Source organism: Macrobrachium rosenbergii, chromosome 31, assembly GCF_040412425.1.
Source record: "Macrobrachium rosenbergii isolate ZJJX-2024 chromosome 31, ASM4041242v1, whole genome shotgun sequence".
Classification (NCBI taxonomy): domain Eukaryota; kingdom Metazoa; phylum Arthropoda; class Malacostraca; order Decapoda; family Palaemonidae; genus Macrobrachium; species Macrobrachium rosenbergii.
The window spans coordinates 19256154-19284068 of NC_089771.1; the positions used below are offsets into that span (position 1 = coordinate 19256154).

General features: G+C 37.2%; 1 protein-coding gene across 8 annotated transcripts; it reads left to right on the plus strand.

Annotated features, from left to right (window-relative positions):
* Positions 1–27621, plus strand: LOC136855393 (oxalate:formate antiporter-like). Of its 8 annotated transcripts, none has more exons than XM_067132342.1 (10): positions 1–157; positions 5126–5312; positions 13515–13641; positions 15380–15507; positions 19741–19861; positions 20932–21001; positions 25374–25600; positions 25743–25952; positions 26101–26200; positions 27394–27621. In XM_067132342.1, exons 2-10 carry the CDS (start codon positions 5134–5136, stop codon positions 27429–27431), a joined length of 1200 nt encoding a protein of 399 aa, XP_066988443.1. In that variant the 5' UTR covers positions 1–157; positions 5126–5133; the 3' UTR covers positions 27432–27621. The 8 variants fall into 8 exon arrangements, with proteins under 8 accessions (XP_066988443.1, XP_066988441.1, XP_066988440.1 ...); XM_067132340.1 differs by having other exon boundaries at positions 42–157; positions 25371–25600; XM_067132339.1 differs by lacking the exon at positions 1–157 and adding an exon at positions 222–320 and having other exon boundaries at positions 25371–25600.
* Positions 27622–27915: the final 294 nt, after the last annotated feature.

The following is a 27915-nucleotide window of genomic DNA, read 5'->3' on the forward strand; positions in this document are numbered from 1 at the left end:
GACGAATGTAAAAAAGAAGATAAGGACCCAAACCAGATGGGTATTCAGACAGAGTTTAGAGATGAAGAAAGAGAGTATAGAGGACATCTTTTAAAAACTGCTATCATAAATGGAAAATGTGGCACCAAAACAAATAAGGATTAAAATTGCTGAACGGGTATGTGAGAAGTGACGATAAAAAAAGGGTGAAAAAAAGCAAACGGAATGACTCGTTAACAACCATCATTGCCAGCAATGGACTAGAGATTTATTGAATAATTCGTACGGTTAAAGCTTGAAAGCTAATCATCTTAGCTTACATGCTTTAATAAGTGTATCTGGTAACGTGCTCATGTTTGTTTTTGTTCATCCTTCCCTTGATTATCGATGTGTTATCTTTCCTCAACTGATATAGAGACAGTATTTACCGTGATATCAGTTCTACATAGAATGTGTCATGCTGCTACTTAGTTTTCCATGTCAGGGGAACGAAAGAGGACAATTTTGATGTTGATCGTGTACGGTATTTCATAAACAAAATTATAGATTTTAACAATCTAAAGGGAATTACTTTTTGAAGGCTTGACATATTTTCATCAATTTCAGTATAGTTAAAATGCTAAATTACTCGAAGAAAACACTAAAGGGATTAGCCTCAGCCGCTGGTGGAATCCTAGTCCATCTGACCCTTGGCAATGTTTATAGTTTTGGTGAGTAAAATGCATTGTTACCATATTATTTTAAGTTGTTATAATATTATCACAAATGAGGGAGTGCCCAGAAGATTTGTCGTTCAGAAGCTCGATAAGCTTGACAGATCGAGATGAAATGGACATGTGTGAAGGTGAGAGCGATTGGTGTTATTTTACTTTAAATCAGTATTGCATTTCATATGTTTTATCATAAATATGCTTTGAACTTTTTTCACATTAGTTTTTGTCAGCGGATGGCCTAAGCAGCCAACTTTTAGAGAAAGTGGACCGCATACATATATCTTATAGTTTGTAGGACCACAGAGGGAAAATACATGGAAATTGTTCCCCTGATAGTTCCCATTCAGATTAAGGTAATTTTATGGAGTTTGTTCAAACTAAAAGCCTAGGCTAGGCATGTCATGCATTAGGGTAAGGATGTGGGTAATCCTACAGTTTGGGGGTCCAAATTCACTGCTCCCTTAAGTGTGTTTGTTTAAGTTTTCTTTGCTATTTTCAGTTTCTTCTTTCTACAGATCTTGCAACAGAACTATATTTGCTAAAAAAAAAAAAATGAGCTGTTTATCTGCTTACAGAAGCAGATTGTAAAACAAAAAAAAAAAGGAGTAAACGTATGCAAATCACAAGACTTATAGTGTCGTGTGCCCATGCCACTGTTTGTGGCGTGAGAGCTTAGGAATCAGGAATAGGAACCTAGCATGGGCTCTTGCTCTTCAGCAGTCAATTTTTTATAAATCTGAAAAAAATAGCAGTTTATCTACTTACAGAAGCAGAGATTTACAATTTTCTGAAAATTCTGTGGGTCCGTATCCCCTAAGCCATGTTTTTTTTTTATGTTCCCCTTTATTTGCTTTGTTTTTTTTTAACAATCTCTGCTTCTGTAAGTAGATAAACTGCTAATTTTTCATTGTTTTTCATGATTCAATAAATATTTGATAAATCTGTGTGCAGATCTTGACCTTATGTAGTGCAGTGAATTTAGACCCCTAAACTGTAGGATTACCAGGATGTGGTATCCTAGGTAAGGTTAGGGTAGATCTAAGTAGTAGCTCCGCGGCGGCGATTTCCGTCGAGCTTGACTTTTTCTACAGTTTTTTGGTTGCTAATTATGGATTTATCTTCAATGTTTGTTGCACGAATGTAATGAACCTGTAATTATCCCCCGAAGTCCATCCAACAAGGGGTTTCCATACGTGCTCTTCATAAGACAGAGCACAGGTATATCTGTTTGGAATGGTTCACATCCTGTTCGGCAAGTGCAATAACTTGTTAACGTATGGGTACCCCCCCGGGCCAGTACTAAACACGGCGAAGGGACATTCCATCCCCCTGATGCCAGTATTAAACACAGCGAAATGCATTTAACTCCCTCCTGTTGGCGAATGGCTCCCTCTTGTTTTTCCCCTCCAGAGGGTGCCTCACCAACATAAACATGTCCACTCCATTTCAGTGTTCTCCCCCACCCAAAAACCCAAATTCCCAGAGTCCCCCTTTACTGTTGAGTAGAGTTAGGGGGCAAATAACAGTTGGCCAACAACAAACAAACTCACCGCCAGTATCAGAAGCCCTAAAAGTGTAGAAAAAACCAGTTTCCAAGGTAAAAACAGGCGTGGAGCTAGTATTTAGAATTACCAAGGTTAGGCTAGTGTGGTTGGTTAGGTCATTTGCTAACAAAACAAACATCAGAAACGTTCAGACCTCACATTGAAACAGTGGAAAATTGTATTTTTAAGTCCAGAATGCGATAAAGATTTAAAGTATAATTTTACTAACCTTATTTTCCTTTAATAGAAAAAATCACCAATATGGGAAAAAGAACTCAAGTTCTCCAATGCCAGCCTTGGCTAACCTAGCATGCCATAATGTCTTTGTTTCAGTGGTTATCCACTTATAATTTGAAGCACTATCATTAATAAAACAGTGTACAGTACCACTTAATTATAGTTTAATTTTGGCAAAGTAGAACAAATGATTTTAAAATACTCTTGCAGTGTATTGTTGCACTTACACTAATTATAGTTTCAACTGAGTAGTTGGGCAGAACACTTCACCAGTCATCAAGGTAAAAGGAAAGGGGAGGAGTGAAATAAGATCCGCTTATCTGTTCATTGATGTATCTTCTTTCAAATCTGGATCTCTCTACTAAAGTACCCTACAGTACTAAAAGTGTTGTTTTTTATATGAATAGTAATACTAATAATGCAACTTCTTTAACAGATTTATCAGTCATGTGTAGCATTATTTAACAAATCAGGTGTGTGTCAGCTCTGTGTTTTATATAAGATAAAAATTTCAAAGTGAAGCATTCACTAGAACAACACCTTATCTGCACACAATAAAAAAAAATGAGAGAAATACAAAGTTGAAAATTGGCATCTTTCAAATTGTGCTATCTCCATTAATATGTATGGTAGGTTTCACCTAACCTTACCCAACCAACCCAACTTGTCCTAACCTCATTTTTTATGGTATGCATAACTCATAATCCAAAAAATCATACAGGTATGCTGTTGTTATAGGGAAGGCCTCAAATGATACTCTGTCAGTATGGGAAAAGTTGAGTTGGTAACTTTGACTCATCACTAGTGCATAGTATTATTTATATTGATTCAGAATGAATTTTTTTTATTTATTTGGGGGAGTGAGAAAATCTCTCTCTCTCTCTCTCTCTCTCTCTCTCTCTCTCTCTCTCTCTCTCTCTCTCTCTCTCTCTCTCTCTCTCTCTCTCTCTCTCTCTCTCTCTGAGGAGAGAAAAAGAAACAGACAAGATAACCAATGTAAGTGATCAGTATTTAATGAAAATACTGAAAACGGTGGGTGGAGCCATTCATCATCAGTATGCAGTAACTACACTGTGAACTCAGTTTTTTGCTCATTTTGGAATTTCAGTTTACTATCAGTATTTCAGCAGTCCTTTATTGTTGTGAATCCTCTGCAATTTTACAGCAACATTTCAATTTTTTGTTTTATACACATGACCATTGTCATTACCAAGCAGCATTTTATATAGTATCCAAATACTGATGATCAGCATTTTGACCATACCTTTTAGAATTGCGTTAGATATTATTTTTGCTCATTTCATGTTTGGTTTGCTTAAACATTAAATAATTAGTTTTTTCTTAACTTTAAAGAGGTGTTAAAATGACATTAAGGTATCATTACACACCCCAATGGCCAAGACCATAGTCTGAAAGAAGCCATTAAGAAATAATTACAGTATATTTTTTTGGATGCGTAAAGAAATGTAATGGATGGCAGCACTGTAACATATTTATAGACACTTGTTCACCTAAGCAAAGTTCTTTCTTCTGCTTTTTAAGTAAGTTCTTGGCATCAAATTGTTTTTTCTCTGGGAGTGAAGTGAAGGTATCAGACAATGATGAACTTCTCTTGAGGATGCAGTACAAAGGTAGCCTGGACTCTGCTTGTCAGGACCCTAGTAACATTTGGATATGTGGTGACTGCTTTAGTTTAGAGTCAGCAAACTTACTGTATGCATCACTTGAGACCTCTCTTCTTCCATTAAAGCATCCTTCAAAACTTTACTTATGTACTTACACATGGTTAGTGGCGTCATCTGCTACCTTAATTCCAAGCCCATGTAGGGTGATAGTGCCATTAACGGACCTCACGCGGCACCCTTTAGGTATTACTCAAGGTTCTTAGCAGCATCCATTTGGCCCCTAGCTGCAACCCCTTTCATTCCTTTTACTGTATAGCTGTTCGTATTCTCTTCCTTCCATCTTACTTTCCACCCTCTCCTTGTTTAATTGTTTCAGTATGTTTTCAGCTTTGATTGACCGCAGGCCCCAGCGCTTGGCCTTTGGCCTAAATTTTATATTCCAATTCCGTAATTCTTACAGTTACAAACTATGACTATTTCCGATAGAGTGTTGGGGTTGATTGCTATTCTCAATCCCAGGAGTTTTCAGATGGGTCCTTTTTAGCAGCTCTGTTCTTACCATCTCAGTAGCATACACAGTAAGTCAAGCAGTTATGAAGTCAAAGTAATTTTTTAAAAAGAAAACTAGTTTCTCCATACAAACCCCTTGCTTAAAATCAGAATTCTTACCTTTCATTCCCACTGATTTGTTGTACCTAAATGACCAGACTACAAAAATAAGATTCATATATACTGGGACCTGAGGATTTGCATGGTGAATGTTCATTACTGCTGGCCAGCAGATCATTGTCTTTTGGGTAAGAAATGAAGTGCCTGGGATTCTACTACATTTTTTTAAAATTTGGTTTTAAAAAAATATATTTAAAAGATTTGCTTTCTATGCTATGTCATAACAGATAATTATTGTGCTCCTCTTATTGCCATGTGGCAAAATTTCTCAGGTTCATCTCTGCGAGTGGAAAAGACATCATGTAAATAAACTGGTATTTGTTACATATATTAACAATGACTTGTATTTTTTTTCTAGGTAACATAATGACCTATGGAGTATCGTATATGCACTTACGTGTAAATAACGATGTCACTGTTAGCAATTTTGTGTGGGTGAATTCCTTCACATTAGCATCACAAGGGCTATTTATGGTCGTAGGTGGCTTACTTGAGAAGCGTGTGGGTCCCAAACTTACATGTTTAATCGGGAGCACAATATTTAGGTAAGTTGTAATAAGTTCTGTTCTAGAATTTACTTTTTCCAATTGGTATTTGTTATTTGCTTTTTGGTGTTTTTGTAAAGTACTTTCTCTTTTACTTTAAATCTTCAGCTGAATGAAAATCCTTATGGAGAGAGTCAACCCAATGGGCTCCAAAGGGAAATCAGCCTGCAGAGAGAGACAGCTTATAGGAAAAGGTGATAAATAAATATGAGGGAATAGAAAATAAAACTATTAACCTGAATTCAGGAAACTTCAGCAGAAAGTTTAAATGAATTTGGTCCCTAAACATTTGGAGATCAAAAGATTCCACATCTGCACTAGGCAGACTATTACACAATTTAGTTGTAGACAAGATAAGACTCTTAGCCAACTGAGTAGTATTAAACCTAACACCAGAAAGAGACTTGTAAAGTCCCCGTTCAACATGTTCTCTGTAATGAACATCCCGTTTTCTGCTTTGCCTTCACACTCAACCTAGGCTGGGACGAACACAAATTATTATCATTATTATGAATTGTATATTTTATTGTCTGTGCAAGTGACCATGCATTATGTATAAGTAACAGAGTATTTTTATATCAGACCAGACATTGTTAATCATTATGTTTTCTGTATGTACCTGTCCTGTTTTTTGGTAGAGAAATATTTTGACCTCAGGTCACCTGTAAATCTTTGTACCCACAGTCTCTGTGTTATATGTAGACATCCGCACATCGCTTTATGAATGGATCGCTTCATCAATAAACCAGCAGTACTTGTCTTCTTGCTCATTATTTCACACACCTCTCACCATGGTGACCCCTGGATTGGTTCCTGGAAGCCATTAACGGACCCAAACAGCGACTAAGTCTTGGCCCAATGAACCAACCCACGCCCCTAACGGACTAACTACGGTGCTGTAACAAAGCTTTTGGGTGTTACCGACCCTTGTCGGCAAGTCACCGGCAACATTAGCGGACCCACATGGCACGCTCCCAAGCGTGTACAGGCAGTCCCCGGTTATCGGTGGGGTTCCGTTTCTGAGGGTATGATGATAACCAAAAATCGCCGCTAACTGAAAATCAGCGATTTTGGCGCTTTTTTGGCGATTTTTGGGGGTTATCAGCCCCGAAAAGCGCTGATTATCAGTTATTGGCGCCTCTGTTAGGTATGTATTGGCACCAATTAGCGGAAATTGGCAATTTTCGGTGCCGAAAATTGTCGATTTTCGTAGCTAGACAAGTGCCATAAAACTGGATCGCTGTTAACCGAGCCCACCGTTAACCAGGGACTGCCTGTATTGACGCGAGTGTTCCCTCACACTCCAAGTGAGAGCACGGAATGAGCATGGACGCAGACATTCCCAACCACATACAAATTACCCCAAACTTCTCGGAGGCAGACTTCTCCCTTGTGCAACCCCCTCCTGCACGCTCCTCCGCGCCGGTACCTGCACCCCGTGCGATGACCCCCCGACAGACCAACTAAAGGCAACCCTCAGCATAAGGCTGCTGTCATTCACCCATCAAAACGCAGCATCCTGGCTCTACAGAGTCGAGGGGCAATTCAGGGTAGCAGGCCTAACCGACGAGGTGTTGAAAGCGGACATTGCCATCAACGCCCTCCCGGAGGAGATATACAAGATCGCCCCATGGTTAATGACGACGTCAAGTTCCACTACCTTCCAGGAGTTAAAAGCCACTCTCGTCGAGACCTGCTCCCTGCCAGTCTGTGAGAGAGCCGCCCGCGCCCTCGACCTCACCCTCATCCCCTGGCAGGAGGGAAACCTCTTGGAAACATGGCATGCCCTCCAGGACCTCCTCCTCCTCCTCCCCAAGACTGACAGCAACGGCAGGCGCAAAGAGATCAGCCTGTCAAGGGAGATCTTCCTGCAGCAGCTACTACCAGAGGTCCGTGGGCAGATCACAGAGGCATACACCCTGCCGGTCGAGGACCTGATCAGGGTGGCGCAGCAGCTGACGGACTCCACGAAGGCGGCAAAGCGGGTGTCCACGCCCGCACACCACATCAACTGCCTTCAGCCGGAGGACCCCACCATGAAGGGCATCAATGTTGTTGCCCAGAAGAAGCCACCCCACCAGCGGAAGAGGGAGAGGCCGGGGCTTTGCTATTACCACCATAGGTTCGGGAAAGCTGCCCGGAATTGTGAAGCCCCCTGCCTTTTCTCCCCTCCAAAAAAATGGGGGAGGCAGCGGCCACCTACACAGGCCACCATGGCATTCTGGGTAGCCGTCCATGGAAGGGAAGATTGGGTATCGATAGACCGCCTCAAGCCCACATTCCTGGAGGAGGACGTCAGGGGCGGTTCCCAAAGCTCCCCGCAGGAGATAGCAACCCCCTGGCCAGCCCCATGCACAGGAAAACTTCGTGGGCGTCCCCGGAAAACCCCGAAACCAGGCAGGGGGCCACCCCAACACACCACTCCAGAGGGTGCCGGAGAAAACAACCACCCCCTCCAGTTGACATCGAGTAAGCGGGGCCCCCTCCATCGCCCCAGCAGATACCTGCTTTGATCAGACGTTACCTACGTCTTGGGTTTGGGGGGGAGTATTGTAAAGTTCCCACTCAACGCGTTCTCTGTAATGAACATCCTGTTTTCTGCGGTACCTTCACATTCGATCTAGGCTCCGACGAACACAAATTATTATCATTATTATGAATTGTATATTTTATTGTCTGTGCAAGTGACCATGCATTATATATGTGTAACAAGAGTATTTTTATATCAGACCAGACATTGTTAATCAATATGTTTCCTGTATGTACCTGTCCTGTTTTTTGTAGAGAAATAGTTTGACCTTAGGTCACCTGTAAATCTTTGTACCCACGGTCTCTGCGTTATACGTAGACGTCCGCACGCCACTTTATAAGTGGATCACTTCATCAGTAAACCAGCAGTACTTGTCTTCCTGCTCATTATTTCGCTCCTCTCTCACAGACTTACTGTTTGCAGCAGAGGATGTATGTTGTTGTGGTAAATTTATGCAACAGACATAATGAGCTTACTTTACGTCTGTGCCACAAGTCAGTGTTAAGAATTGGCAAAATAAACTTGACTGATGACAACTCTATCAATATTTTGAGATGAGAGTCAGCACTGGAAGACCATGCTGGAGAACAGTACTCCAAACAAGGAAGAAGAAGCTTTCTGGGTAGTGGGTTAATGTGGCTTTTCCCTGCCTACACGAGTAAGGGTAGAAGAGATTTGTTAGCCTTGGCAGGCAACTCTTCTAGGAGAAGGACACACTAAAGTCAAAAGCAGTGGGTGGAAGGAACACTTCAGCTTTGGAAGGCAACCCTTCTCCAACCTTGGACTGTGCCATTTAAATGAAGAATAATAATAGAAGGAGAACCAGCCTAAGCCTGGCATGGATTGACTACAAGAAAGCCTCGACATGATACCGCACACGTGGCTAATAGAATGCTTGAAAATATATGGGGCTGAGGAAAATGCCATCAGCTTCCTAAAAATACATTGCACAACTAACTGGAATACAATACTTACAAGCTCTGGGATAAGACTAGCAGAGGTTAACATCAGGAGAGGGATCTTTCAAGGCGACTCACTGTCCCCATTACTCTTTGTAGTAGCCATGATTCCCATGGCAAAAGTACTGTAGAAGATAGATGCGGGGTACCAGCACAAGAAAGGAGGCAACAGAATTAACCATCTGATATTCATGGACAACATCAAGCTGTATGGTAAGAGCATCAAGGAAATAGATACCCTGATCCAGACTGTAAGGACTGTATCTGGAGACATCAGAATGGAGTTTGGAATAGAAAAATGTGCCTTGGTCAACATACAAAAAGGCAAAGTAACAAGGGCTGAAGGGATAAAGCTACCAGATATGAATAGCATCAAGCATATAGATGAGACAGGTTACAAATACCTGGGAATAATAGAAGGAGAGGATATAAAACACCAAGAGATGAAGGACATGATCAGGAAAGAATATATGCAGAGACTTAAGGCAATATTCAAGTCAAAACTCAATGCTGGAAACATGGCGAAAGCCAGAAACACATGAGCAGTACCAGTACTGTAATCAGAATACAGCGCAGGAGTAGTGGAGTGGACAAAGGCTGAACTCTACAGCATAGACCAGAAAACTAGGAAACACATGATAATACAAAAAGCACTACACCCAAGAGCAAATACAGACAGACTATACACAACACAGAAGGAGGGAGGGAGAGGTCTACTAAGCATAGAGGACTGCGTCAGCATCGAGAGCAGAGCACTAGGGCAATACAGTATCTGAAAACCAGTGAAGACGAGCGGCTAAGGCGTGAATGGGAAGGACTGATAAAAGTAGACGAAGACTCAGAAATATACAGACAAGAGAATGAAAAACAGAACAGAGGAATGGCACAGCAAACCAATGCATGGACAGTACTTGAGACAGACGTAAGAACTGGCCAGCTGTGAAACAAGGCAGTGGCTACAGAGGAGAGAACTCAAGAAGGAGACAGAAGGAATGCCAGCAGCGGCACAAGATCAGGCCCTAAGAACGATATTTCCAAAGAACAATAGATGGAAATAACATCTCACCCATATGCAGGAAGTGCAGCATTAAAGACGAAGTCCATAAACCACAGAGAAAGCAAATGTCTGGCACTTGCACAGAACCAGTAAAAAAAGAGGCATGATTCAGTAGCAAAAGCCCTCCTGTGGAGCCTGTTCAAGAAACACCAGCTAGCTTGTGGTAATAAGTGGTAGAAACATCAACCTGAGAGAGTGATAGAAAACGATCAGGCAAAGATCCTCTGGGACTATGGTATCAGAACAGATAGGGTGATACGTGCCAGTAGACCAGACTTAATGCTGATTGACAAAATCAAGAAGAAAGTATCACTCATTGATGTAGCAATACCATGGAACACCAGAGTAGATGAGAAAGAAAGAGAAAAAATTGATAAGTATCAAGACCTGAAAATAGAAATAAGAAGGATATGGGACATGCCAGTGGAAATTGTACCCATAATCACAGGAACACTAGACATGATCCCAAGATACCTGAAAAGGAATCAGGAAAAACTAGAAGCTGAAGTAGCTCCAGGACTCATGCAGAATAGCGTTCTATTGGAAACAGCGCACAGTGTGAAAAGTGATGGACTCCTAAGGAGGAAGGATGCAACCCAGAACCCCTTTCTTTAAAAACCACCCAGTCGAATAGCATGACTGGTAGACAAAAAAAAATAGTAATAATACTGTAATAGATAGAATAGTTTCATCACAAAACATTCGAAAGCACTTGTAAAATATACCAACTTCTGAGAAACACAGGAAGCAGTATTACTTATATGCTTCTCAAAAGTCGATTTACCATATTTTCAAAAGTTACATATAAATCATAAAGAGTCATTGTACATTTAAAACTGTACCATTCAGATGGAATTTGGGATACAAAGGCAAAAGTGTTCTTGATTGGCAATCATCCTTTGAGTTTTAGAAGGGTTAACATGTCAGATCTCTATTCAAAGACTCTGCCATCACAGACCTAAGGCACAGAGGTGGAACAGCAGTTAGAAGAGTAGCATCATTTCCATATACAATCAGTGTGTTCTCCAGACCTTGTCACATGTCACTAAAAATATACATAATAAATAGCCAAGGTTCAAGAACACCACCATGTGGAACACCTGAAATGACTACTAAAGCTACTGTAATGGCCATCAGCGCAGACCTCTTGGGTTCTGCTTATTAAAAATTCACTTAAAACATTAATAAAAAGTCCACCAGTTTCAATCTAAGCTTATAGGTAAGTCCTTCATGATTCACATGGTCAAATGCTACACTAAAATCTAGACTGACCATGCATGCCTCTGCACCCTTATCAAGAGAACTCTGCAAGATGGTAGATATTGGCAAGAGTGCATCAGAAGTACCAAGGGCTTTAAGAAACCCAAGCTTTAATGTTGGTAGAAGGTTGTTATCTTCAGCAAACCTACAGAGACACTTAGAGAGCATCTTTTGAAAAACCATAGATAAAACAGGCAATTGAAATCAGCTTATATTCTGAGGGGCATGAGGACAGACTTAACCTTAGGTAATGCAGCAATTGTTTCCCTTCCTCAAAACAGAAGGAAAACTTGTAAGTCCAACTACTCTTCTGAAAATAGTAGTAATCTTAGTAGGAAGGAACTAATCCAGGATGTCTAAAATTTTTTTCATGAATTATTTGATTTTAGTTACTATATCTTTAACCCCTAATGAACAGGCATCATCATCTATAACAGGTTTTGAGTGATGGATGAGCTAACTCATATGAGTGTTAGTATTACACGCCATATGATTTGGATGAATTTAGCGGGAAAGATATTCACAGCACTTCAGTTGTCCATAAATGACATGGCAGCTGTAGTAGCTCAGCACAGGACAGAGGGGGATCAGTGTGCATTGAGACTTGATGGGGGAATGTATTGCCCCTCTCTATCCCATGACGTCTCTTTATTTGTTCATAAATATGCCCAGAGACTGCTGTTCGTTTTAGTTCTTATCTTTTATGATAGTATGTCAACTACAATTGTAATTTTGCAAAGAAAAGTGCAAAGAAATATTAGAAAAAAACATGTATACCTCACAAAAAGTTACTGCATCTCCCCATCTCAGTAAATCTCATAAATATTTTACAATGAATACACTCAGAATTTGTTAGTAAATCTCATAAATATGTTACAGTGAATACACTCAGAATTTGTTACTGATTTTAATTCTTAACTGTTATGATATTGTGTGAGCTGTAATAATAATTTTGCAAAACAAGATACAGTAAAATAAATTATTAATAAAACATGTATAACTTAGTAAAGTTAGCATATTTTTACGAGTGTCTTGTAAAAGAGACCCCACACATGGTTGTGAATACATGTAGTCACTTTCAACTACCTGTGGAAGGTAGGGAAAAATTTTTAGAATTTATTTTTTTTTCTTACACTGTATGTATTTGCATCTCTTCCTCTTTCCATTGATGTGTTATTTTTTTTTTATTAAATTGCCCAACCTTAAAGTTTGCCCAGTCTGGGGGTGTACATGTATATTAGCCAGCCCCTTAAGGTTAAGAGGCCTAATTTTGACCTGTCTTCTCAATATGCAGATGCATAATGAGAAGACAGATCAAAATTAAAACCTGAGTGCTAAGGACCTACCAAAGTGTATAATATAGTTGATGGAAGATGGAATAAAGAGATGGAGAAAAAGAAGTTGGTCTATTGTAAGTTGGTCTCTCATGCTGCTTGATTCTACGGCAACTGTAGTGTAGGCTGTTGCCTGTGCCCGCTCGAAATTTAAAAATATTTTCTAAATATTGTCGTACCGGTATTAATTGCTAACTCCATCGTAAACTCGAATTATTGTAAGATGAATTATCGTCACTCGTGCACTACCTGTGTTTACAAACGCAAAAAAATTGCAAATGAACACTGACCTATTTTAACTTCCGACACAACAAGAGCAAGTGAGGTCAGCTCATTGAATTAATGTACCTATTCCAGCCTCGGGCTAACGTATCGTATAATCAGACGCTTCCTGATTGTACGTTGTTGCCTGCGCCAGTTGCTCTGAGGAAATTTAAAATACGATTTTCAAAATATTGTCACATCGAGCATTAATTGCTAACCCCATCATAAAAGCGAATTATTGTAAGTAGAATTGTCGTAACTCGAGCACTACTGTATATATATATATATATATATATATATATATATATATATATATATATATGTGTGTGTGTGTGTGTGTGTGTGTGTGTGTGTGTGTGTATGTATTTATGTATGTATGTATACATACAGTAAACCCCTTATTCAGGTCTCACTATTTATGATTGCTCTGTGAAACTTATATTATATATTATTCGCGGAAAATTCGCCCATTCACAGTATTTTTTACTGAGAAATATTCACTAATTACTGTATTTTCATATAATTTTCATGACTAAATGCATTTTTTGTGATAAAAATATTAAAATACTCAGGTATAAGCATTTTTAGAGTTTTTTTTGTGTGTTTAAACTATCAAAATAGGCAGTTCTAAGTATTTTTATAGGGGTTTTAGGTATTCGTGGATTTTAGCTATTTGCGGGGGAGGGGGGTGCAGTATGCATCCCCGCGAATACGGGGGGTTTACTGTATATATATATATATATATATATATATATATATATATATATATAATTTTTTTTTCTTTTTTTTTCTTTTCAGTGGAGGAATAATGTTGACCTTCTTTACTATAAACTATTCACTGGCAACTGTTTATTTAACTTATGGATTGATGGCTGGACTTGGCACTGCTCTATCATACGCATCTCCACTGGCATGTGGCATGAGGGTAATGAATTCTTAATTTTTTATTTTTCTTTTATTTCTGTAATAATTTATATTTCCTATTTGTATGTGTAGGCTTATAGTTCATGCTTGTACATCCAGATCCTCTTTATTGTGTGTTTCGGATTTTTTCTCTTGATGCAGTAAAATAGATGTAAGGTGTAGTACATGTCACTGTATTGCTGAAAGCAACTGATCTGTTTCCAAGCAGGGTTTGTCTTGAAATTTGACCTTATCTGTGTTTTACTCTTTTACTTTTAGTCTCTTCATACTTGGTGTCTTACTTCTTTAACCTTACCTACCTTGAGTTGTTCACCTCACACTTAAGGACAGATTCCACTGGAGAACCTGATGAAAATCCATGAAACATTGCCTTTTGCAGGTGACTAGTTCTTTTCTCTTGTATAAGAACTGACGCAAAGATCATGTCCCAGTAATAAAATTGACTGATGTATTTTGATGAAAATGTGGCAGCTTTGTCTTTCTTAATTTTCATTAATTTTTTCATGTACTGTACAGTGTTTTTACCTAAAGGTCCAACTTCCTTAACTTTACCCTGATTGAATTTTAAACACAATGAAATGATAAATCCTTTTGGTAACCCTTATGGGAGATATAATGGCACTCCTAAGACACTTCGTAACACTCTTATTAAAATACTTCTCATTGACAAGCAGTTTTCTTGGTGTTTGAAGAGTGCTAACTGCACAGTATCGACAATTGTAAACTGATGCAGTTGTGTTAAAACATATTATAAAACCGAAGCATCCCAGTTTACTAGTAATGCAGTTGAATTGAAAATTTCAAAAGTAAAATTAGCACTTTGTAATATAAAAATGATCACCAAAACAAATCAAACATATGGTCAAGTGTTGTATGAACGAGGCTGGCAAATCATCAGTGAAAGGGCAGAGTACAAACTACATCATGCAGTAAAAGTACAAAATAAGGAAAGCCTGAATGATTAACCATTTTTGAAAAGGAGCACGGTCAGATTGTAAATGACACCAGGCAGTACTAAGTAGTATATACTGTACAAAGACAGATACAGTAATAGGACTGACCCAAAGTAAATGTATGTTATAGGTAAGGTAAATGTATAGGCAATGAAAAGCTTTACTGATGAGATTAACGTCTATAGAGTAAAAGATAAAAATCAAAACTGCAAAATAGAACTTTGATGAGCTTTGATCAACTTGCCAAACACAAGAATTGAGATTTGAGGATCCAAGAGTGCATGCATTGCGATGCTTCTACTGCCATTCTTCTGATCCTGCAAGGAATTGTGGTGTCTGGGATTTTGTGGACCACTAGATTGGGCTACTTCAAATAGCGATGGGTTTGTTGTGGAACAAGCTTATACTGTATTTAAAATGTTAACTCACCTATGACCAGCATAGGATTGTTTGGCAATAGAACAAAGCTCTATTGGGTAGATGTTTACTGATCCACATCACTACTGACTTCTCATCCTGTATTAGATTGGTAAGTTTTAATTATGTGGTAATAGTTTTTTACATGTACTGTATTACTTTACTAAGTATTTTGAACTTATATGCTTGTGCCAGCTGAACTTAATTGTGAACAGAAATTATAGCATTAGAATTACTCAAGCATATGTTAAACCTGATATGGTATTTGAACTACTTAATGGATAAGATTGGTATTATTGCTAAACATAGAATGAATTTTATTTCAGAGGAGAAAAACAAAATCCTCACTGCAATTTTCCACCTTTTCAGTGGTTCCCAGAGCACAAAGGCTTAATCAATGGCTTGATAGTAGGAGGTTTTGGTCTTGGTGCCCTGCTGTCTACCACAATTCAGACATATTTCTTGAATCCAGATAACGTTTCTCCTGATTCAGATGGGTATGATATAATTAATTACTGTTAATATCTTGTATTTAATTAACACTAACTGAACGCTTTATCATAATTAAGAAATTTGAATCTCTGAAACAAAGTTTTTTAAAAACTTAGTTACCTCAAGTATAAGGGTGGTAATAACAAGCAGCGATGAAATATTCCCATTTGCTCCTCTGTGTCTAGTATTTAGTCTCCAGAGACATAGTATTGTCAGTGGGCAGAGAAAAAACAATATGATGGAAGAATGGAATACTGTGCTGTATATTTTGTTCATGACAGTTACTCTGACAGGCAGATACGAATCATGTTCCAAGGCTAGTATTGGGCAAAACTTTTTAGCTTTCACTAGATTTTTCATGAATGTCAAGAGAATATGATTCGTTATCTTCACTTTACCATTACTTAATAAAAAGGAGAATTGATTGCAACTATATGATACTGATTTTGGAAATTTGTAATTAGCTCAGCTTTTGACCGTATGTACAACCACAATCCCATTACTATTTATAAGTAGCCCATATTCATAGTATCTGAATGCCACCAGACACTTCAGTCTTTTGTTAATAGACAAAAAAGCATGCACCTGTATTGTAAATTAAAAGCATAAATTAATAATTAATTTGATGTTTTAACCATAGCCTAATGTTTTGTTGGGGGATCGCTGCCTGTGATGCTGAATAGAGCTCTCTTGATCCCCAGATCTTTACAGGTTTCCAGGAGTTTTGAGGATTGCCTAAAAGGATTTTAATATTTGTTTAGTTAATTTTTGTATCTATCTTTTTTGCCAGTGCATGATGGACTAATGGGCACATAGAATTGCCTCTCCACTATAATGCCCATTTTTGTAGCCAAAAGGCAGAACGTATGTGTACCACATGAAATGTTGAGTGAAAGTTCCATGGTAATATTTGTAAAGATAAAATTATATAATGGTGAAATTAAATGTCTTTTCCTCCAACACTTAGTAACACAGTGACTTGGTGAACTTCTACCACTTACGTCTTTCCTGTGTTTTATCTGACACAAATCACCACTTATTTTCAGCCTCCTGTTGCATAATTCTCATCTAAGGTCTGGCTCTTCCTGCTCTTCAAGTACCCACATGAACTAGCTGACACTATTGTGTATTGTTCTCCCATGGTTTGTAGAAGGGGTATGTTGAAGCCATCTCCATCTCCCTTTCATCATTATCTCATGTACATGCAGAACCTCCTCCATTTCCCTTTTGTTGTCATTTCTCACTGTTTTGCCACTTGACTCTCACTAATACTCTTCTTGAAGCCTTATTCTCAGAATGACAAAACCTTTTGTGCATAGATTCATTGTCATACTATAATCTTGTCTGTGTAGCAATTCAGTTCATAGTAAACTTGTGCATAATCTAGCTTTTGTATGCATTTTCAGTCTATCTGATTTTGAAATCGTATTCAAGCTGACATTGTTTGATTTGTTGTTTTTAGTCTTTCACTAAATTGCAACTCAAAAGAACCTGTATTGGATATCATTGTTCCTAAATATTTGAGAGATTTAACTTCATTGGTCCTTTTTCCGTCTGTAACATGGTCTCTGTGGGCATATTCTGTTGTCATTACTTCAGTTTTTCTTCAGTTTGAGTTCCATTTCTAAAGATATATAATCCCTTCTATTAAAAATAGCAAGCTTTGCAAATTTTGTGGTTGTTTTGCTGATTAAGACAGCATCATCTGCACAATAAACTTGTCAGCCTTGCAATTTTTCTGTCAGAAAGAAAGTACAGTATTCAAATTTTTGGAAAATTTCCTGAAAAATACCAGGAAACTTAGTATTAACAAGATAATATAGTATCCATATTTGGCTTGAAATCTCTAGTTAAAGAAATGTAAGTTTATTAAGGTATTTTTAACTTCATATATGATTATTATATATTTGCATCCTATTCTTCATTTTATTCCTAAAACTTGTGGATGCATTTCAGAAGCAGAGGTTATGTTGCTATGATAATTTGTTATAGTGAACAAAAGTGTTTCCATATTTCCAGTCAGTCATATTATGAGTAAAATACATATGTTGAGAACCATTCAGGTAAATGGCAGCTGAACTTGGATTTTTTCATTCTTACTAGAGTAAAAATATCCAGATTTTATAGACTTCTATATTTTTCACTCATGAGTTTCAGAATAGATGCTTCAGGTGATTTGACACTACTGCTTACAGTGCTATCATGAGGTCTTCACTACACAAGTTCACTTTACCAATATCTGATGGACCTCTTTGGAGCCTCTGTGCTTTAGGTCTGGATATAACCTTATTATACATCAAGTTCCTAAAACCATATCCTTTACAAATTCAGAGGTAGAATTACAGTAGAATACCCAAAGTTATCTCCAAGCTATATGTTTCAGCACTCAGGCTCTCCCAGGTAAAGTGGAACCAGCTGGTGCAGTGAAAGAAGTACTGTAACCCAGTCAGTGTTACTATTCCCTCTTCTGGCCAATTTAGCTTTATTCCTGAGATATCAGAAGCTGTTAGTTTTAGTTATTAAAACATAAAGGTCTGTTCATTCTTAAGTCTTTGAGCTTCGTGGGCTATCTCCAGGAGAGGTTAAACTGTTATATCAACATTTTGAGAAGGAGGTTCCTGAAAAGATGAGCTTCAAGCTTCACTTGTGAATTCTGCCTAGACCATCTCTCCTATAGTTTCTGCACCTTCAAGACAGGGTGAACTACATTTGCTCTCCCATAAGGTTACTCATATCAAGGATTGCAAATATATAGGGTTTTCTTTTGCAGCTGACTTCTTAGCAAGGGCACAAACTACAGCTACCGAGGCGAGTCCAGTTCATTCTTCTCCACTATATCTGTCTTAGCCAATACCAAAAACAAAGAGAATCTTCTGCATTTTTCTTGGTAGATATTGGTCTTTATCTTCAAAGCACAAAAAATGAGTATGGTAATATAACAGAAGGCAACGCATGGCAAATTAAGGTTCTTGTCTACAAGAGCAGAGCTTTCTCCCATGTGGATTTAGTTTTCATAGTGGTTTCTTGGATGTGCTAAATAACTTTCGAGACCTTATGGACATAACTTTGAGGAGGCAAGATTCATTCTTGCTAAGATCTTTAGTAACAGCAGAACAGGTAATACCTGCTTCAGTTGACGTTTTTCACTTAGTAGACCCATCTCTTTTCTTAGCCTTTTCATTTCTTGTCACAGAATCTGTTGAGGCATAGACTTTCCAGGATTATTTTCTGCTATGTCTCACTTAATTGGTAAAGCTTAGTCCTTTCCAGGAGCACCTGACAGGCTTACAGTTATGTAAGTTAATTTTTTGTCAGCAGGGTTTTTTTTTTTATTACAAATTCCCAGTTTCTTGTAGAACCATGGGGTTTGGTTATACATTAATCCCAACCCCAGGAACCCTCTAATTGCTTTTACAGGTCCCAGCCGACTATTTTGGGAGCATTGAGCAAGTAGGTCTATTCTGTACGTACCTAAATTGCCATTTAGCCTGATGGGTGTGTGGTGAGACAAATTAATTTTTTTTGTAAGTCTTAAGAACCCATTACATGCACATATAATACAGATTTTCCACCTCCCAAACCAGTGATTTCTAGTAACTAACAGTCCAGCATACATGAAAAGTTATTAGATAACTATTGGGGACCCAGGGCCCCACAGGAATGTTAACAGAGTTATTGCTGCTCTTCATTTGCATGTTAAACAAAAGACTGAAGTGCTTGGGGCACTTGTAGACCATGTGGCCAGATCATCAGTATGGGTTTGTTTGAAAAAATTATTTTAAAAAATTTATAATTTTAAACACATTCTATAAGCATTATATGAAAAAGTGTATTCGATGTTTATTGTGATCTCCATTCCAAGACTTGTGAAATTAAGAATTCTTCAAGTCCCAACTACACCACTGTAAATACTGTAGTAGCTATTACACCTAGATACGTAGAATTAGGGACTATGTGGAAAGTAGAGTGTACTTCCAACTGCCATTTGGGATATATTTCCTCTAAAAATATACTTAATTTCATTTGGAATACTGCATGTGTAATTTGCTTCTATTGGTTATATCACATATTTTGAATATTTCATTACAGTAATTTCTTGGACTGTCAAGTACTTTACATGTTGTAAACAATTTGTCTACATTTTCATTGCAAAGCAGATTAAAAGTATAGTTTTTATAAGTCTATACAACTTACTGTAAGTCTTGCAAATGACCGATAAATCTCCTTTGACTCCATAGGTACTTTAATGATGACGATCTTCTTGATAAAGTTCCAAATGTTTTCTTCCTTCTTGGGGGTGTGTTTATTCTTATGGAATATGTTGGCTGCATACTTATCAGTACACCAACAAGGGATATAGTAAGTATTACTGGATACGGTAGTGTCTTTATGATCTTGATAACTATTCCTTGGCATGTAACATTTAATTCAGGATTACCAGACCTGAAGTAAAAACAGCATTTCAAGGATGACTTGTAAATTGCTAAAACTGCAGTTTTTTACTTGTAATAATATGCTTAAGTAAAAAGTTTTTCATATACAAATTTACTTTACTATAGCCTTATGTGTGTGTCATAAAATTTGTGAAATGAAGTTCTGTAGTAGAAGTGATCTCCGGTTTTATACCTGGTGTGATCAAAATACAAAGTAAATGTAAAATATTTAATTTGTTCAAAGCAAGTAATATAACATATTCAACTCCAGGCCAGTCATGGCTTGTTGAAATAGTCTGTCTTGGGTCTTTGTCTTTAGGATGGCTCCTCTTTTGAATCAGAGTACTAAAATTCCACCTCAAAATTCTGCATTATTCATTCTTTCTGCATGAGACAACTGAGTACTGAGACTTACCTTGCCCTCTGCCTTATCTCTCTCATTCTGTGTGTGCACGATCACCTTCATCTCTCGATGATTCTGTGATAAACACACCCCCACACTCCCACAGTAAAAATAAAATTGAGAATAGCATAAAATAAAAATAAAAAAGGTGAGAGGTGTGTAAAAAAGTGTTAGGAGTGCATGGGTTATTATCTCATCTCTCTCTCTCACCTCTCTCTCTCTCTCTCTCTCTCTCTCTCTCTCTCTCTCTCTCTCTTGCATTCTTGCATTTGGATTATTTCATTACAGGTTACAACACAGTACTCTAATATCCTAATATCCTTTGATAAAATGTGGAACAATCATTAATGTAAAAACATTAAACATAAAAGCTCTTATGAGGTTAAATGCATGCTTTCCCCTCTCTACCCATCAAACACTGCCTTTCCACCCACTTCCCAGGCAGTAAAACTCCTTCCCCAGCCACCCACCTTCAAAAGCAACCCTTTCTTTGGGTGAATCTTATTCTAAACAGCCTTACTACCAGCTGAAGAATTTTGCTAAAATTCTCATCATTGCTCCATGGTTTCACAAATGCCAAATTTTGTTTTCAGGAAGACAGATCTTTAGTTCCTGTGGAAGATGAGCAAATCCAGACAAATACAACAGCATTTTGTGTCAAAGGTATGATTCTGTTATTGATTTTCTGCTGGAAGAATGATTCCAAATGATGTTTGTTAAATTACCCTTAAAATGAAAACTAGGAATAAAATTCAAGCTATCAAAAGATTTTCCAAAATAAATAATTTTTTTTTTTTCAATTTTGATATTGCAGCGTTAATGAGTGAATGAGGAAGAACAGTTACTGTACAAATTTTGAATTTTATGTGTACGGTACAGAGAGAGTGAGAGCTTGCATAAAATTTTACAAAAGCAAAAATGGTAATGCTTTAATAGAAAGCTGGGACTGTACACTATATATCTGACCCATAGCCTCGAAATAATTTGGTCATACAACGGATGGACCATTGCCTTAAATAGCCACTTTAGTGGTTAATAGCCAGAATTTTTAGTGGCCAGCAACGTTAGCATGAACCTGCACTTGAGCCACTTTATGTGTTCTTTGGGATTCAGTGAAATAACATCCCATGGTTAACCACAGACTTTTGTATGAAAGGAGTAATTGTAGTTTGGAGAACTCAAAAACTTGTTTCCTCGAGTAGCACAAGTTAAGGTGGAGAGAAAGAGAGAGGTTCATACCTTATAAAGAAGCTTTTAAATGGTATTAAAGCAGCATTTCTCTGTAAGAGAATATAACTTTCCAAAGATAAGAAAAACATACAAGATAAGTATTCACCATCCTCACGCATGACTTCACATAAGATATTTATATAGCTAAATTAGAACTAGATCTGCCCTATACTTCTTTCACAGAAAACTTTCAGGAAAGAAAAGTGAATGGGAATAATCACTTTCCCATAGGTTGTGCACCCTTCTCCAGAAGAGCATCCATTAGATAAGACCCGGGACAGTTACATAACTATTACAAGAGCCCTTTACTACAAAAAAGCCAGGTCCCATTTGTGTTGTTTTTATGTCCTCACATCTTAGTTCTTAAGTTTTATTTATTTGTCAAAACTTTAATTTCACAATTTTCTTCCTGCCCTTGTGTAAGCAGTTGATGTGTAAGATAATGAAAGTAATAAGCAGTAAAAATCCAGTTAATGCTTAGTAAGGCATCAGCTGAAGTATTTGTAACAACATTTATTCATATAACCCAAGAAATTACAAAATTAAATTTTCAGTTATTATAAAAATTAAATTGGATTGCAAGGCAACAGTTACTGTGATGAGAACTGTCGCATGTGTTAGCATATATAACACATACTACAATTCTTCACTCTTACCTGTGGGGAGTGAATGATGGTCTTTCAGTATTTGAGGTTGAATCTCATCTCTTGTCAATAGTTGTGTTGATGTACAGTACAGTACTGGGATTAATTAGACCACTTTCTTTCTTGTGTCTTTATTACAGAGCGGACATTTTGAAGAAGGGCGGTAAGCATGTACTATACAAAATATGAAAGCGTATATAATGGAATCATAGCAAACATATGAGCATCAGAGCTTAATGTACAATAAGGAATCATATCCTACATACATGAGGTAGAACTTACAGGATTGAAGCCTGTGTGTCGTATTCAACACTACACAATGATAATTGGCTATACTTACACGCTTTAACATGATGCAATGCTAGTGCAAGAGCTCTGAACTGAACATATCTACTGACAACATTATATAACATGTCTTGCACTTATGTTTAAGACATACATGACAAAAACAAAAACATTTCCCCGAAGGCTAGCACAATAACAATAAGAAAACATTTATTTACACAGCTCAAGAAAGGAAGACATTGAAATAGCAGTAAATATGAAACCATGATTAAGTGCAAGGCAGCCATTACAGTGAACAGAACAAAAACAAAAATCCGAATTAATGTGTAAAATAACAAATTCTCTATGAATATGCAAAGAATATTCTCTTGAAGGTCAAGCCTATAGTTCTGAAGTGTAAGTAAGGATAACTAAACATTATCACAGCCGTTGGTAAGACTAGCAATACCATAGTAAAAAACATTAATTCACATACAGGTAGTTTAGGAAATAAAAACAAAAATATGAACAAATATAAAGATGAAACAAGCCCAGCGCAACCGTTACCGGAAACAGAATACCCGCTGAAAATCCTTGCTTAGGCTGTAGTTCAGTATCATAAATGAGCATGCAAAGAATGTTAAATAAAAATACATAAAAACATGATACACTGGAAACATTACTGGATATTGGATAAATAATTAAAATCTCAATAGAGGCTATGTAGAGACAAAAGTTATTTTATACAAGCAAGACAGCACTGTATACAGAATTAAATAAAAAAGGAGGCTATGAATACCAAAAGAGAAATTGCATACCGTATACAAAACTCACAAGGGAATGTTAACAAGAAGACAGGGTGATGCAAACGAAAGCAAAAAGACACAAAAAGCAGAAAAACTCTTCAAACCTTCAATCCCTTTTAGAGGGAGGGGGGTGGTGGAAGGAGGACGAACATTTGGGCTTTTCAGAAAACGTAAATGTGAAATAGCACATGGTGAAGAAGTATATGTGAGGCAAAGCATTCATGTCTTGCCTCATTTTTTATTTTTTAATTTTTCCTTTTCATATTTTTGTCTCGTCATTTTTGTTCATATCAGTTCCCCATTAGTATATCACTTTTACAAACTCCATCTAGTTGCATGTCTATTGATTTTGACAGACATGTCCACAAGACACCCTATACTCCCTGGGATGACGAAAGTCCCTGAACTGCATTGCCAAAGTCCTAGAATGCATTCTCATAAATAGAAGTCTTGACATCTCTAATCCTGGAAGCAAATAAGGTGGACTAGTTCATTGTCTTGAGATGCAGTGCCCTAGAGGAAATGACAGACATCCTTAAGGCTATTAATAATTTGCCATTCCAAACTGGGAACCTGCCACTTTAGTATTCCTAATAGATCAAGGTCAGCTACCAAGGGTCTAGTTCCTCCAATGGCATGGGTCAGTTATAGAAGACCAGATATGATTTGTTCAACCCATTGTTGAATTTACTCATGGCTATTGCAGAGTTGCAACAAGGCAGTTTATTCCTAAAATGTCAGTAAATGTTGCAACTTCAACCAGAATTCATGACCCTTGAATGCTTCATAGGAATGCCTTAAATACTCACTCAGAGTTGCCTGTCTTTAACTGTGTTCCCCTTTTGTTTTTGTTTATGCTTGTAAAAAGTAAAGGTAATTTTTCCAAAAATTGTGGAATTTTCAACTTTGTGACAACTACAGTAAATGGGTTTGATTAAAGATGAATCTAATTTATCATTATGTGTTCAAAGATGATACTCTTGAAGGAATATGATTATTAATGTTATAAAAAAGTCAAGGTATTTGTGTCTGGTCTTCAAGTTCAAATAAGTGTGTGTGAAGTAAAATTGAAAGACTGCTTCAGAATTGTACATTGTTTTGATGCTGTGAAATCTTTGTTTTGTTTGATGGATACAATACCTAGTCTGTTTTTTGGAAAAGGCCCTGTATCCTTGTCTGAAACAGACTTTTTGAACCTAGAGATGTTTCTGTGGTGGTGGTATTTCACCACATAAGGAAAAATGTGTATAATTTTTTATAATTTTCTATCAAGAGCTTTGACTCTCACCTTTGCAAAGCACTTAACAAAAACTTAGCATTCTGTAAAGTTACTGTTCATACTAGGATAATGGCTTTAGTATAATTTTGAATTATGATGGTCTTAATTTATTGTGGCATGATCAAGAAAGAAAAGCAACAAATATAAAAGGTGAAATAATGAATTATAGCAATATAAAAAGTAACATTACTAAGAGGGAGCAAGGTATATTTTTGCTAAGTGCTTTGCAGAGTACCAGGCCAAAGTTCTTAATCGCAAATCATAATTTCTGGAGTTTCTTCCTTATGTTTCAGAGTGCAATAACTGGCATAAAAAGCCATAAACCATATATCTTTGGAAAGATAGTTTATGTTAGCTTTGCATGATAAAAAAATTCATGTATAACATCTCCATTACAGTACTTTATTTTGAGCCTTTATTTTTGTTGTTTTTCTTTTTAACATGCTTAAAATACAACTATTCAGCTCTAAAATGACTCCAAAAATCAGTATCCCAGAATGGAAAATAGCTATGTGTAAACCAGTCAGATTAAAATACATGTACTGTATTGTTAAGTGCATACTCATTCAGTGGGGGTGGGGGGGCATACTATAGTAGAGATACTTTGGCTGGGGCTTGAATCTGATAAGTTTAAAAAGTAATAGGTTTATGTTTTCTGCTATGGATAACCATCAGTTAAACTCAGTGCATTCTGGGCTAAACCAAAAATACTCATTACTGTAATTTCCTGTTCATCCTGCTAAGTTATTTTTAGCTAAATATACATTATGAACTTGTGCATGTCCTTTGATCTTGAAACTTTTTTTCAGCAGACCTGAGTCCTAAAGAGGTTCTGAGAACAAAACTCTTCTACATCCTCTGGTTCATTTATATGTTCAATGGGGTAGCTGTTTCATACATCAGTGCCATGTACAAAACATTTGGTCAAACCTTCATCAAAGATGATCACTTCCTTGCTATGGTTGGATCACTTGCAGCTCTTTTCAATGCCTCTGGTAGAATCTTATGGGGAAGAATAATGGACAAGACTTCTTTTAAGGTAACGTTGAAATAACGTGTTTACTTAACCTGACTTCTTTTAGTACTTTTGCTGGATATAACGCTAAAGAGCAGTTGAGCTTGCTCCACATGAGGGTTAAATCTCTTAACCAGTGTAAGGCATAATAATTTTTTTTTTCCAGACTTCGCTTCGCATATTGTCCACCCTATTTTCAATATTGTTATGTACACTTCCCACTACAAAATATATGGGAAAGCCTGGGTATGCAGTATGGATCTGGTGTATATACTTGACCTTCTCAGGTACATTTGCAGTAATGCCAACTGCCACAGAGAAGGCATTTGGTTCCAAGAATTATGCAGCTAATTATGGATTAATTTTCACATGCCAGGTTTGTTTTTAGTTTGATTTTACTTTGGTTGCTTATGTTGATATAAGTTTTTACTGCATGAACAAGACGAAGTATAAGAAGAAGAACAGTACATATAAATTTATGTTTCTTATTTATTTATGAGTTTTCATTTCTTTTTATTGTAAAGGCTATATCAAGTCCTTTGATGGCAGCTTTAAACCAGTTGATGCTAACAGCAATTGGCTTTACTGGATGTTTGCTGACGATGGGTTCAGTAGTCTTATTATGTAAGTTAACCAGTCACATTTGTTTTATTGATAATTTATTAAACATAGTGGTGTTATTGAAATATTTTGTGGTGCTTCTGTCAGACAGCATAAAAAAGGCAAGCACTTGGTGGCTGTAAAAGTTGTGGTCAAGTCTGTTGGGATACTACTCTGGCAAACACCATTGATTGATTGGTGCCTTTCACATGTACACTAGGAAACTGGTTATGGTGGTAGATGGTCGTTTGTCCTAATCTTGATACTGCCTTGGAGGGGTGTAGCTCAGGGTAACCAGCAGGTCTAGTTCTTCAGGGTCTCATTTGGGGGTCTTGATCAGTGGTTTCATTATCATGAGATGTGGGTGTTGTTGAGTATTGGACAATTATTATGTGACCTTATCACTACAGAGAAAGGAATTGTTAGAAAAAACAAAGAAACTCTATTTTAGATTAAACTACATTGATGTAGCCATTATTTTTAATGAAACATGTATATGTGAGGGTCTCCTCCTTAATTAATAATGAGGGAATGTACAGACTGAAGGAACATCACAGGTACTTAAAAAATCCCACAAAGGCAGACAAACACAGTATATGACAGGAACCCAAATAACCTCTAGTAAAAAAAAATCAGCACAGGAAAATATACTGTTTTGACTGAAGCTACAAAATGAGGAATAAGGGTAAGAGAAGAGGCTATTCCCCTGGAAGAATATCTCTCACCCCCTCCTTTCCTGAAAAGGGAAGATGTCACCCTACGTTTTTTAGTGACAAGTAAGGGAGTGGTTTGTACAACTTACAGATACTGAAATTTATGAAATTTTAAGGCTTGATGTGGGTCACTTTTGTAGTTATAAGTGTTATGTAAACATCATCTCTTTCTTCAGTTACAATCTACAAATCGTGACTAACTTACAGCATCACATTTCCACATGAAGCTTTCCCATTACGTGGTTAGAATTCTCACGAGTTTTTCCATTCTCTTGTATCTTGTGCATGACCTGCCTTAATTCCTATCCCCTCCAAGTTCTCTGTGATTTTTGAGGCTTCCTCACTAACTAACATTTTCCCACTTCCATATCTACCACCTCTCTTGATTGCTTTTCCCCTCCTTTTCAGTGTACACCTAGCCACCTTGATCTCTTTTTAACTTTTGAACACCACATCTGTTCCTTCATTTTTTATTACTTATATGAATTTTGAAACTAATTCCAGCTGTTGGAATGTCCTTCTTTCTGCCTAATGGATTATGATGTCACATACCTTCTCCATGCCCTCTACATCACCACTTCAAATTAAATATAATTGAACAAAGATTGTGATTTATTTATTTCTGTGAGTCAACGGCTGAATTAGCCTATCATGGCCTTCAAATAAAACTAGTACATTATAACATGATGTGTACCATATATATGTAAATAATTAATAAACATATTGTTATAAGCTCATTACCTTGATTCCACCAAAGTGAGGCAACAAAAGTCATCTTTTCTATTTTTGTAGTGAAGTTACCTTTGCCAACACAACTGCCCAGGCAGTTACAAAAAGTACTTGAACTAGACAACTGAACAAAATTGTTAGGTATCATAGGGCTGGCCCAAAGAGTTTGTTCTCATAGGAAGGTGGTAATTAATCATATCCTGTAAATAACAGCATTTTACAAGCTCAACATTGCGGTAGACTGAAAATTGTAATTATTTTTTTGAAACTTCACAAAGGGTTTTGTGTCTGTGATTG

Excerpts from the sequence above, each read along its gene's own strand:
- LOC136855393 (XM_067132335.1), top strand. The coding sequence starts at position 596 with ATGCTAAATTACTCGAAGAAAACACTAAAGGGATTAGCCTCAGCCGCT. Across the intron at positions 15,508-19,740 it reads GTTTCTCCTGATTCAGATGG|GTACTTTAATGATGACGATC; the intron begins GTATGATATAAT and ends TTGACTCCATAG. Across the intron at positions 26,201-27,393 it reads GGGTTCAGTAGTCTTATTAT|CTGTTGGAATGTCCTTCTTT; the intron begins GTAAGTTAACCA and ends AACTAATTCCAG.